The sequence below is a fragment of the Otolemur garnettii genome, unplaced genomic scaffold (genome assembly GCF_000181295.1).
Source record: "Otolemur garnettii isolate 467f Iridium unplaced genomic scaffold, OtoGar3 scaffold00156, whole genome shotgun sequence".
Classification (NCBI taxonomy): domain Eukaryota; kingdom Metazoa; phylum Chordata; class Mammalia; order Primates; family Galagidae; genus Otolemur; species Otolemur garnettii.
The window spans coordinates 3,260,342-3,273,595 of record NW_003852551.1 but is presented as its reverse complement, the minus strand read 5'-3'; the positions used below and the strand labels follow the sequence as shown (position 1 = coordinate 3,273,595).

Below are 13,254 nucleotides of genomic sequence, written 5' to 3'. Positions count from 1 at the left end.
GCCACAACGCCTGGCCATTTTTTGGTTGCCGCCATCATTGTTGTTTGGCGGGCCCGGGCTGGGGATTCGAACCCACCACCTTAGGTGTATGTGGCTGGCGCCTTAGCCGCTTGAGCCACAGGAGCCGAGCCAGATGCCTGGGTTCTAATGACAACTCAGCCTCTTCCTAGCTAGGTAGCCTTGGGCATGTCACTTTGCCTCTCTGAGCCTTGATGCCTTCATCTGTCAGATGGGGGTCAGGATATGAGATGAAATGAGGTCTATAAAAGCCCTCCCCCCAACACAGCATCTAGAGTCAGATGCTGTTAAGTGTCCGTTGTTTTTCTTCTTTTGTGCTGGAAATCGTATCTTAATGTGAAGCATGATCAAATACAGTCCTACTTGAGTGGGCATTAATGGTTTACATTTTTTTTAAGTGTTATTCATCCAGTTACTGCTGTGAGCCAGGAGTTCTAGTTAAATATCTTAGGAGGGGTAGCAGCATCAACCTGGTTGCAGAGAGGAAATGTAACTCAAAGACACATGTGCCTGGTATTGTGCTAGCTGTTTTGCACATACCAAATAATCTCTGCAAGAGCCCTCATTTTGGATATTGGCGAAAGCTGGGTGAAGTCAGCCTGCCTTCCATTTGTTGTCTTCTTCCCTTGTTTTTCGTACATTCATTGCTTACATTTGCTGTGTGCAAGGTACTGTGCTAGGCTTTTTGGAGGGTATAGACCTTTCTCTTTTATTGATCCTTCAAAGCCCAGTTCAGATGGTCCCTGCTCTGGGAATACCACCTACTCTTGAAAGTTTAGAGCCATCTCCACCTATTTCCTCTTTCCCATACTTCCTATCTGATAAGTCAGATTTATTTCAATTCCCAAATAATTGATGCATATTCTATTCTGGAAGCTGGAGACTCAGATGATTCTAGAAAGTTCCTGCCTTTGGGAAGTTTATAGCCCAGTAATGGACGCATGCACACCAAAAGGTCAAGATAACATAGTGATTTGCGTTAGGCTGAGGTTTTGAGGAAAATTACAATATAATAGTGTTGGTACTTTGGACCAAGCTTGAGTACCATCATTGTTTGGCATTCTTTTTTTTTTTTTTTTTTGAGACGGAGCCTCAAGCTGTCCCCCTGGGTAGAGTGCCGTGGCATCACACTCACAGCAACCTCCAACTCCTGGGCTCAAGCGAGTCTCCTGCCTCAGCCTCCCAAGTAGCTGGGACTACAGGCGCCCGCCACAACGACAGCCATTTTTTGGTTGCAGCCATCATTGTTGTTTGGCGGGCCCGGGCTGGGGATTCGAACCCGCCACCTTAGGTGTATGTGGCTGGTGCCCTAGCCGCCTGAGCCACAGGCGCCGAGCCTTGTTTGGTATTCTTTATCCTTATTATCTTCTCCAGAAACCCTTTGAAATAGGCTTTTTACATACATGGGGCAAATGAGGGTAGGAGATGTAAAGTAACTTGCTCAAGGCCACCCAGCAAGTCAGTGGCTGCACCCTCGTTAGAACCCAGTTTTCTGGCAGTGGGATGTAGGGCTGGACAGTTAGCGCCACATGTCTTCATCTCCTCTGCAGGTCTGGTTGCGAGTCTGTTCTAATCTGGATCATCTTCTCCCTCATCCTCATAGCTTTCATTGATGATAGGAAGAATCAACATTGAGAAGAACCAGAATCAAAAAGAATCAGAGCCCTCCCCAACTCAAGGGCTCTCTGGCCTCAGTGGACACCAGGGCTGAGTGCTGATCAGGTAGGCAGGGGCTGAACAGTCTGAATCATTTCCACCTCTCACCCTAGGGCCCTTCCTAGGTGAGTTAACTTAGGAGGCTTCCTAGAAGGAACAGGCTTAAAAGATGGGAAGGATTTCATGAGGTCTTTACTAGGCCTCTAGAGTGGGAGGGAACATTGGGGAGACCTCCCTGGAGAAGCCCATGGAAAGAAATGCGTGCCTCTAGCCCTTTGGGAACTGCTTCAGGCCTCTTTAGTCCCGGGCTGATGCTCCCCTTAGAAACAAAGTAAGAATAAAACCCGGGATAATGTGGCAAGTGGCTGAGAACACACTCTAGGTCAGATGGCCTAGGTTTGAATCCCACTTATCAGCTTTGTGACTTTGAGCAAGTTGCTTAACCTTCCTGTGCCGCAGTTTCTTCATCCGTAAAATGAGGACTTGGTAAATTGCGACCTCCCAGAGCTGTGGTAAAGAGCAAATGAGTTAAAAAGTGTCAGAGTGCACTGCTGTAAACTGTAGAGTGCAGGGAAGTGTTAGCTTTCATTGCTATAGTTGAGACTGGTTGCTGGGGCAGTTGAAGAGGGAGTTAAAGAAATGGAATCGTTGTGCAATCAGGGTTCCCTTGGGAACTGGCCGAGTTGCAGCCCCAGAGCAGTCCTTAGGCCTGAAAGTAGGGCAACAGAGCCCCCTGGGTATCCCTGGGTCCCCCGTTAGCTGGCACTGGTGGGCCCTGAATGCCCCTTTTCCCGGCACTCCCCTCCAACTTCCCAGGCCAGGGGAGGGACACAGAAGTGGGACCAGGGTATCTGGTCATCCCGGCCACCCAGGGTGACTTGGGGCAGCCCTGCCTGTTCCAACACACCAGTGTCTCAGCCGATAGGGATAGTCGAGGAGATGTAACTAAATTATTTTCAGGGTGGAGGATAGAGCAGCCAGAGGACTGAGAACTCCCTGCCAATTCAGAGTTTGGTGACGCGTCGGCTCAGCGTGCCGCTGTGAACTTTCGTGTGTATGTTTTCCAGCTGCCACCTACGCAGGCTAAAATGAGAACTCTATCTCCCCCCCCCCCCGTCTACCGCCTGCCCCTCTTATCCTGAAAGGATGGCAGGCCCTGAACTGTGTCAGAGGGTTTGGCCCCTGGCTCAGAGATGCTGAATTCCACACCTTCTCACCTCTCTGCTCTGAAGGACACCCTCGAAGGAGGCCATGTGGCTTGAGCAGACCACTGAACTTGGAGTACCGTGGGCTGTCATGGTGGGACTGGTCTTGTGGCCACTGGCAAGTCATTGGCTCTCTTCCAGTCTATGCTTCCCTGTCTGTGTAATGGAGAATTTAGATGTTCACCTAGGTCCATTCCAGCTCTCCTATCTCTGGATCTGATTCCAGTTGCCTCTGCCCTACCCCGATTCCATCCTGGTGACATCACCACTGCTGTAAGTTTGGGCCCTGGAAGTTTTGCCTCCTTTCTTGACATCCTGGGGTCTTGCCCCAGGGCTGGGCCTGTGTCAGGGTAGAGGACACCCAACCATTCTTCCATGCCCCTTTCACCACGCTTGATGTCGGCAAGCTTCCTGTGATTTGAGGGGATACTTCAGGGATGTGGAGGGTGGGGGCAATTGGTGGAGTCAGGGCCTTGGAGGGGAACAAGCCAGAGCAGGCCCATGGCTGCCCCTCCTTCCCTGAGCTGCTGTGTGCCTGTGTGCCTCCTGATGACAGAACCCTCCTACTCCCCCAGCCCTGGAAGCACTTTCCAGTAATGTGCCGCCTACCCATGGGCAAGGAGCCAGGGGTAGATCTCAGACCTTCCTCTTCAGCTAGCCAGCCCTCCCCTTCCCTCAGGCACCCTTGGGGGCCCCTATCTTCTGCTGACTGAGAGACAGAATGCGAAAGCCTGGGAGGTCAGCTCCGGGACCCTGGGAGCTGGCTGACCTAGAGGAAAGGACCTGCCATACTACAGTCAGGAGCCCAGGAATTAGCCCTGGGTGGCTCAGCTGGCCTCCTGCCTCCTCTCAGAAGTCCAGTTTTTCATCTATCTGGTAGGAATGCCAGCTGTCTCTCTACCTGGTGATGAGGGCCCCAAGGTCTGGAAACATATGGCCATCCCATGAGCTCCTCACAGAGGCTCGGAGTCAGCCCCAGTGCCCAGCATGGCCTGGTTCAGAGAAGACACTGACCAAGTCTGAGTAAAGGATTAATAAGCACTCTAAGTAGCTTGTTTGTGTGCGTGTACATGCGTCTGTATGTGTGTTTTCCAGCTACTGCCCATGCTGGATAGAATGGGAAGGACCTCTCTCTCTCCCCAGCCCCTTCTTCTTCCTGGCCCTCAACAGTGTCAGAGAGTTTGGCCCTGGCTTGGAGATGCTGAAATCCACACCTTTGCACCTCTCTGCTCTGACAGAAATGGACACCCTTGGAGACTATGTGGCTTGAGTAGACAGCTTGAGCTGCAGATTTGAGACACCCTAAGCTAGAGCAGAGCTCCCGACTTAGGTCCTGAGGACCCTGCCCAACCTTGCTGAGCCTCAGCTTTGTCTTTTGCAAAATGGGGACAATATGTAGCCCCTAGGGCTGTTGTGAGGACTGAATGAGATGGCATGTGGCAGGCTCCCAGCATAGTGCCAGCCCCTGGCACGCCTTCAGGAATGATGAACATTCTTCATGCTGCTGCCCTTGGCTTGCTTCACACACCTTCCCCTCTCCCCCCTGGCAGGAGCTCTGGCCCACTCTTTTCTGGGTGTCCAGGGCACTGTCTGGTGTCACAGAACCAGCAAAGCTCTGTTCATTGGGCTGATAGGAGGGCCTAACTAGGTGGAGGGAGAAGCTGTCCACTTCCTGGACTATCTCTCTGGCCTCTGCCTTCTCCAGAGGCACCTATTGGTGCACATCTTCTCCAGGTGGGGTGGGGAGGCTGTTGGTGTGAGTCCCCTGGCTGGAGCTGGACTTCTGACCTTGGGAAGCTGCTTTCTGGCCCCTGCCTGCAGGAGCTCTGCTCCCCTAAGACCCTGTGCCCGCCTGTCTCTTCCCAGCATAGCACAGGTCTCAGGTGTGGTGCTATTGTGTTGTCTTAGTTGCTTCTGCCTAAGTTGTCTAAATGACCTCAGTAGGGGAAAGAAAAACCTGGGTGATGATTGTGGACTGAAGGTTATGGGAGAGGGAAGCACCAGAAGATGCCTGCCCTAACCTGGGAAGACTGGGTAGTCAGAAGACATTTTCTGGGGGAGGAGGCAGGTGGGAGGATATAGTGTCAGCCATGCACGGTGGGAGCAGAGGTAGAGAATTGGTGTTCTGGAGAGAGGAAGTAGACTAGAAGGCTGGCAGGCAAAAGAGGATGCAGCTCATGTGGGGCAGTTGCGAGGAATTTGCAAGTGACACCAAAGAGTTGACAGTGGGGAGGGTAGGACACGAGGCAAGGCCAAATGACAGAGTCAGTGCTGAAAGTTTGGGTTTTGTCCTGTACATTAGGAGAGACTTGGACCTAACATGACCTAGCTCTTCCCAGTATTGCAGCCGGCTGCACACTGGTTGTTACTGGTGGACGTGACAGACACAGGGGGACTTCTCAGCAAAAGGGATGACTTTTGGTTAAGTCTGTTTTCTTTGTTTTGTTTTGTTTTTGTTTTTGAGACAGAGTCTCACTCCATTGCCCATCCTAGAGCACTGTGGTATCATAGCTCACAGCAACCTCAAACTCCTGGGTTCAAGTGATCCTCCTGCCTCAGGCTCCTGAGTAGCTGGAAGTACAGGTGCCCACCACAATGCCTGGCTAGTTTTTCTGTTTTTAGTAGAGATGGGGTCTCACTCTTGCTCAGGATGGTTTTGAACTCCTAAGTTCAAGAGATTCTCCCACGTCAGCCTCCCAGAGTGTTAGGATTACAGGCATCAGCCACTGAGCCTGGCCAAGTCTGTCTTGAAGTCAGGAGAATGCACGTGGTGGCTCTGAGGTCCTCTCCTGGCCTATAATGGAGACATGTTTTTCCCAATGTGTTTTGAGTAGCCCCATAGAACTTGGCACTGTGCCAGGGTTCTGAGCCCAGATGGTGTTTGGAGCGTGAGTCTTGACTTGTAGCTGTGTTAACTCTGCCCAGATCTGTCCCTGACAATAGGAAGGGATTTGGGTGTGGGGAGACAAGTTCCTCTTCCTTCCCAAAGATCTCGGGGATAGTAGGAGCAGAGGCTTAGTCAGATGGGTTATCAGGAATCACATGGATACTGTCCTATCCCTGCATATTTTCCAGTCAGCAGATTTTTTTTTTGAGCACCTGCTATGTCCTCAGCCCAGGGTTGTAATGATAAATACACACAGAATCTGCCTGCACAGACCTTACAGGCTAGGGAGGGAAGGACTGAAGGACTGAGAGCTTTTATCTTGAACAAAGGGTCACACCTCTTGGCCAAGCTGACCCTGGGGGTTATGGCACCCAACATGCAGCTCAGTCCTCAGGTCTTCTCCATCCATCTCCCCATCCAAAATCCAACAAACAAAACAACTCATAGGGAACTCGGGCATCCGTGCCCAAACCTGGTATTGAGAGAGGCCCTCTCTGATAGAGATTTTTGTTGCTCTCAGTTCTGGGTTTGCAGCCCTAGGTGAGCCACAGCAGAGAGTGGCCAGCTGCTGCTGGCCAGGACACAGCTTAGGGAGATGGTCAGTGGGTCTCAAGCAGAGGGGTATGTGGACACCTTCATGGGGAAGAAGGGTAGAGAGATTTTATTATAAAACTATGGAGTTTGATGGGAGCTGGGGGGGAGGGGGTTCAAACCTGGATTCTATCCTGGTTCTGCTACCAACTTGCTGTGTGACTCTGGCAGAGGGGAAGAAGGGTAGAGAGGTTGTACTACCAAACTATGGAGTTTGATGGGAGCTGGTGAGGGGGGTGTGTGTGTGTGTTCAAACCTGGATTCTATCCTGGTTCTGCTACTAACTTGCTGTGTGACTTTGGCAGGTGCCTTCCCCTTTCTGAGCCTTAGTTGCCCCATCTCTAAAGGGCTAGAAACAATCTGGCAAATAGATTTTATCTCACATGCCAAGACTGGTTGCTGTTGACTTCTTCGAGCCCTATCTCAAGCAGGAAAGCTTGCTGTAATTATATAAAGATATCTAGGACTGGAGGTCACTGTACTGCAAATGTTCTGCAACTTTGCAGACTCCAGGCCTTATTATCCCCAAGGTCCTTCCTGCTCTGATATTCTTTGACTCTTCTGTGCTTTCTTCTATCTCCTATGTTCCTTTCCTACCAGCTGGTTGTCTGTCTTCTGCTTAAACCCCTCTGTGATGGGAAACTCTCATTTTCCCTCAGATAGAATTGTTAAATTGTTATTGCTCATGTTGAGCCCAGATCTGCCTCCTGAACTTGTACCTGGAAAGATGCCATGGGTTCAGGCGTAGGAGATGCCCTTAGGTACTTGGTGCCTTCGTAACCAGTTTCTAATTTCTGCCTTCTGGAGGCATAGAGAACTGCTTTCTAACATTTTATGACAGTGACAGAGAGAGCAGAAGTATATCCTATGAAAAAAAGCACTTTGAAAACATCATCACTTGGTTTATACGACAACCCTGTGAAGCTGGTATTGTTCCTTCCGTTTTACAGGCAAGGAAGCCGAGGCTCAGAGAGTTAACAGAGCAGCCCTCTGAGACCAAACCTGTGCACCTCTCACCAGCTGCACTCCTCATCCCCGGCCTTGTCCCCAAGCTTCTGTTCTCCTGGCTCCCCCAAAAGCCCATGGCCTCCCATTCTCTCGCCCTCCGCAGGTTTCCATGTGATCCCCACCATCTCGAGCATCGTCCCGGAGAGCTGCCTGCTGATCGTGGTGGGGCTGCTGGTGGGGGGCCTGATCAAGGGCGTGGGCGAGACGCCCCCCTTCCTACAGTCGGACGTCTTCTTCCTCTTCCTGCTGCCGCCCATCATCCTGGATGCAGGCTACTTCCTGCCGCTGCGGCAGTTCACAGAGAACCTGGGCACCATCCTGATCTTCGCGGTGGTGGGCACGCTGTGGAACGCCTTCTTCCTGGGCGGCCTTATGTATGCCGTGTGCCTGGTGGGTGGCGAGCAGATCAACAACATTGGCCTCCTGGACAACCTGCTGTTCGGCAGCATCATCTCTGCCGTGGACCCGGTGGCTGTCCTGGCTGTCTTTGAGGAAATTCACATCAATGAGCTACTGCATATCCTCGTCTTTGGGGAATCCCTGCTCAATGACGCCGTCACTGTGGTGAGGGGGCCGTGCCCGCATGCACACAGCACAGACCTGAATCCAGGTCCAGCAGTCACTCCCTCCTCTGCCCACTAGCAACAGTAGCAAAAACAGCAGTTGCCCCTTCCTGCTCACAGAGTGCCAGGCGCCACACTTCAGAGCCCTTTGACATGGATTATCTCATTTAATCCTCATGACAGCTTCAGTAGATGCTTATTCTCATTTTCCAGAGGAAGAATAGGCCCAAAGAACTCAAATAACTTGCTAAAATATGATACAACCAGTTTTTGATTGAACCAGGTGTGTCTGACTCTAGGGCCTGAGCTCTTGGCTTTAGGGCATAGGCTCCCTCTTTGAGGGAGCATTGCATTTTGATGTGATCTTGAACAAATTACTTATCCTGTTTGTGCTTCAGTTTCCTCTTTATAGACCATTTAATCGGAGGGGCCTTTCAGCTCTCATCTTGATCGTTTCTTAAGTTAGAATTTGGTTTGTGCAGAGTTTGAGGGCAGCATTATGAAAAAGAGTCTTGTCCCCCAAACCTCCAGAAAGTGATAAGTAAAATGAATTGGCCTGTACTGGCCACTTGTTTGCTGGGTGACCTTAAGCAAGTGACCATACCTCTCTGGGGCTCACTTTTGACAGCTGCATAGTGGCAGAGTATTAGTGCTTTCCTCCAGGGACCAGTGAGGGGAGGACAGATACCCCCAACTCCCAGGGTCTGCACAGGCCCTTCCTTCCTGCTCTTTGCCTTGGGAGACAGATGTGTGTATATGCACAGTTGTATTGTGAGGACACCCTCACCCCTTACTAAGCTGGCTCCCTCAGAGGCAGCTGCACACGCAGGAAAGTACAAGGCACATGTGCATGCTTGCACACGCACTCCTGTATCCACAGCCCCTCAGGAAGCAATACCCCAGAGTAGAGACAGACTGTGGTGTTCAGCTGCTGGCAGCCCATTTCCTCTTCCTCCCTTGCCCCTTTTGCCAGCTCCTTGTGGGGTTGGGTAGAGCAGCAGCCTTGCCTGAGCAGGCAGGCCCCTGTCCTGGTCTCTTCTGGCGTCAGCTTTTGCTCAGGGTTACCGCATAAGCCTCAGTTTCCTTATCTGTGACAGAGGATTGCAGTACCCACCCTATCATCCTCCCAGGGCTCTTACAGGAGTTATACTCACTAATGTCTGTGAAACCAGTGGGTGCCAAAGATAAAACCCCTCCCCTTTGGATCTGGATATTGGAATCCTTCAGGTGGCACTTCTGAGGAGCAGTGGGGTGTGGTTATGCCACACAGGTAACTCAGATCCAGCTCCTTGGGACCCACAGCCATGCCACCAGAAGGTGGTGATCATGACCATGGTATCTGTCAGGTGTTCCTGTCTGAATGTGTGTTGCCTCATCTGATCTGCACAGTGACTCCATGAGGCTGGCATTGTTGCTATCCCGGTTTTTTTAAAGTGAGGAAACTGAGGCATAGAGAGGACACATTAGCCTGATAAGTGATATATCATGTCTACGCATTAGCACTATGCTACACTGCTTCTCTGTGGCTTCAGTGGAAATAGTTTCAGGGCAGAAAGGAGGACGTTGTCCTCTGTGCCCATCCCATTGGTCTGTGTGATGAACCATGAAGGCCCATGAAGCCCCTCAGGCCAGGAGTACATTTAGGTAGCTCAGGGCTGAGTGTGCTCCTGCTAAAGAGGCTGTCTGCTGCTCTGTGTCTCAGGCAGCAACAGGCCTGGCCAGTGCAAGTTGGGTCTTTCTGGAGCTCTGAGCATGGGTGTGAGTGCCCCATTCCCAGATAGTAAAGCTGGAGGCTGCCCCTGAGCCACCTGGTCTCAGGTCTATGCCCCAGAGCCAGTCCTTTCTCATACCTCATTCTCCCTGCCTCTATGTCCTAGGGGCTTTGGTGGATTTCCTGTCAGGGCCTAGAAACTCCTCACTGGTTCTTGCCAGAGCTGTCTAGGACCAGACTTGAGTGGGCCAGACAGCCAGGGGGCTGGCGACCAGGAGGAGGCAGAACCACAAAGCTGAGCCTTCCAGGGCTGCCCCAGCCCATGGCAAACAGGGAACAAGTTCTGGGCCCATTGCTACTAAGACTGTCAAAGGGCTTTACAGTGCCACTTAAACATCTGGCAATAGCATTACAGTAACTGTCTGTTCCCCAGTCTGGGAGATGGGGAAGCCTCAGACAGCCTTCAGTTCTGTAGCATCAGAATTTGGTTGTTTATCACAACTGGGGAGCTTGTGAAATAGAGATTTCTGAGCCCTAACTCAGAGAGTCCAAGTCCAGTATGGCTTGGCCTTGTATATTTTCAGAGAGCATCAGAGGTTAAGAAATCACCTTCTAGTTCATCCTTCATCTGTTAAGGAGAGACTGGAACCCAGAGATGGGTGTGATGTGCCCGGAGTCAAACAGTGAGAGGCAGACTTAATAGAAACAGTGGTACCAACACTGAATTGGGCAAGGTTCTGAAGGCTTTGGGAACTAATTTAGTGACTCGTTTAATCCTCACAACAGCACTTTAGAGCTGGCACTAATATCATCCCCTTGTAACAGGGGAGGACTAAAGCACAGGGGATGTGTGACTTGCCCCATGTATATGGATCAGGAATGGCAGAGCCAGGCTTCCAGCCTAGGCAGTTTGGCTTCAGGGTCTGTCCCCTTCACCAGGTGACATGCTGCAGGCTCAATGACAGCCCCTCCAGCCCCAGGCTGTGGTTTTGAGCACCTGCTTGGCACTAGGGTTTTCTGCTTCCATGTGGCCTCTTGTGGCTATGGTCAACAGATGGCACAGGATCACTCTGGTAGACCCTAGGGAGCCATGGGGCCTGCCTTCCCACCCATACCCTCCTGTACACCCTCCCCAGGTCCTGTATCACCTCTTTGAGGAATTTGCCAGCTATGACCACGTGGGCATCGTGGACATCGTCCTTGGCTTCCTGAGCTTCTTCGTGGTGGCCCTGGGCGGGGTGTTTGTGGGCGTGGTCTACGGGGTCATCGCAGCCTTCACCTCTCGATTTACCTCCCACATCCGTGTCATCGAGCCGCTCTTCGTCTTCCTCTACAGCTACATGGCCTACCTGTCAGCCGAGCTCTTCCACCTGTCGGGCATCATGGCGTGAGTCTGGGTGTGGCAGGCTTGGTCGGGAGGTTGCCAGCTTGGATTCCCCAGAGTTGTAGAGTCATGGAGTTCCCGAGGGCCCAGCCTCTAGCTTTAGGGATAAGACATTAACTTCAGGCTCTAGACCTGCTTGGAGGGTCAGGGTCATCAGAGGTGTCCTAGAAGAGGTAAACTCTGCTGAGCTTTGTGAGATCCAGGCAGCCGGAGAGAGCCCGGGCATCTAGCTCTCGGCAGATGAGGCAAGAGTGACCTGCATTAGGGCAAGCCCAGGGCACGGGAGGACAGAAGCTGGAGCTACCTTTGGAACATGGAAGCCACTAAGCTTGAAGTTCAGGAAAGTCTCAGATCTGCTGGTTCTTCCCTTCAGTTATCTCAAAGGGTGTCCTGTGGTCACTGCTGGACATGGGTGCTCATCACTCCTCTCAGCAGCCCTGAAGAGGCTCAAGGCTTCCATCGAAGTGAGGATTCTCACCAGGCCTGAGTCCTGAAGGCCCCACGCCCTCTGCTGGGTCTTGAAGTCGGGGGGGGGTGGAGGAAAATGGACATGAAGAGGCAGTGAGGTGTGTTTCCAACAGGGGAGGACATTGGAAACAGGGCAGAACTAGGGGCTTCAGGGCAACCGTGGAGAAGCAGGGCTGGCAGGAGCAGGGCCCAGGTGTGGCTGGGAAGACTTAGGCTGCTGCTTGGAACCAATCGTAGCTGTGGGGACCTCTGTGCATTGAGGGATGCCACACTCAGGGGGAATAAACCCAAGAGACCACAGACATGTTACTGACTCCCTTTGGGCAGAAAGGCAGCATGGCTTTGGGCTGGAGGCGCAGGTCTTGGGCCTGGACAGACCATTGTTTGCATCTTAGCTCTGCTGCTCATCGGCAGTGTGACAGTAGGCAGGCGACTTTATTTCTCCCATAGTCAGATCTGAAAAGCGCAAGAGCACGCCTGTGCCTGTAGGGTTGTTGTGAGGACTGAGTGGAAATAGGTGTGTAAAGCGCACAGTAGCATGTGTCCCGCAAGAGGAACTCAGAATATGGGCACCTTCATTGTGGTTCCCTCAGCCCCCAGCAGTGGTGGGGTACAGAAAAGTACGGCTCGACTATGAGCCCTGATGCCTGCTCTTCCCGACCCCAGACTCATTGCCTCAGGAGTGGTGATGCGGCCCTACGTGGAGGCCAACATCTCCCACAAGTCCCACACCACCATCAAATATTTCCTCAAGATGTGGAGCAGTGTCAGCGAGACCCTCATTTTCATCTTCCTTGGTGTCTCCACCGTGGCTGGCTCCCACCACTGGAACTGGACCTTCGTCATCAGCACCCTGCTCTTCTGCCTTGTTGCCCGAGTGCTGGGTGAGGGCTGGGCTGGGACCTGCAAGGAGTGTGTGTGCATGGGGGCTGCCCTGTAGGAGAGGAGCTGTGTGCAGGGGCTCCCTATTCCTCTTCTCTGCTATGATGACCCCACTATGGGTCCTTTCTAAGATGAGCTTTAGGTCTGTTGTCCCCGAACCTAGCTGGTCGTCACATGTACTTGGTGCACTTTTAAAAATCCCTTTTATTGTGCTTGCTTTGGCAGCACATATACTAAAAATCCCTTTTATTCCTGAGCTTTATCCTCTAGGGCATGTGGCCCGTGGACCACATGTGGCCTGCCTAGGACATTTATCTGGCCTGCCAGGTGTTTTTGCCACCACTGCCTGTCCTGCTTAGCAGCCGACTCGTTCTGGGGCCCTCAGTCCAGCCCTGCAACAGTCTGAGGGACAGTGAACTGGCCCCCTGTTTAAAAAGTTTGAGGACCCCTGCTCTAGGAATTTGGGTTCTGTTAAGGTTGGACCAGCCCTCTGCATGTTTTGTTTTTATTTATTTTTTTTGAAACAGAATCTCACTTTGTCGCTCTCAGAACCTCAAACTCTTGGGCTTCAGCAATTCTCTTGCTTCAGCCTCCTGAGTAGCTGGGACTACAGGTACCCACCACAACACCCAACTATTTTTAGAGACGAGGTCTCCTTCTGGCTCAGGCTGGCCTCGAGCCTGTGAGCTCAGGCAATCCACCCACCTCAGCCTCCCAGAGTGCTAGGATTACAGGCATGAACCACCACTCCCAGTCTTTATTTGTTTGTTTATTTATTTATTTTTAAATTTTTCTTTTAGAGACAGAGTCTTCACTTCATTGCCCTTGGTAGTGTGCTACGATGTCACAGCTCACAGCAACCTCAAACTCCTGGGCTTAAG

General features: G+C 51.9%; 1 protein-coding gene across 1 annotated transcript in view; it reads left to right on the top strand.

The window, feature by feature from the left end:
• Positions 1 to 13,254, top strand: part of SLC9A1 (solute carrier family 9 member A1) — a 57,157-nt gene that overhangs the window by 35,586 nt on the left and 8,317 nt on the right. The window contains exons 2-4 of the mRNA XM_003799812.3: positions 7,469 to 7,929; positions 10,776 to 11,026; positions 12,158 to 12,375. Coding sequence (XP_003799860.1) covers positions 7,469 to 7,929; positions 10,776 to 11,026; positions 12,158 to 12,375 — 930 coding nt within the window. The remainder of the gene's footprint in view (positions 1 to 7,468; positions 7,930 to 10,775; positions 11,027 to 12,157; positions 12,376 to 13,254) is intronic.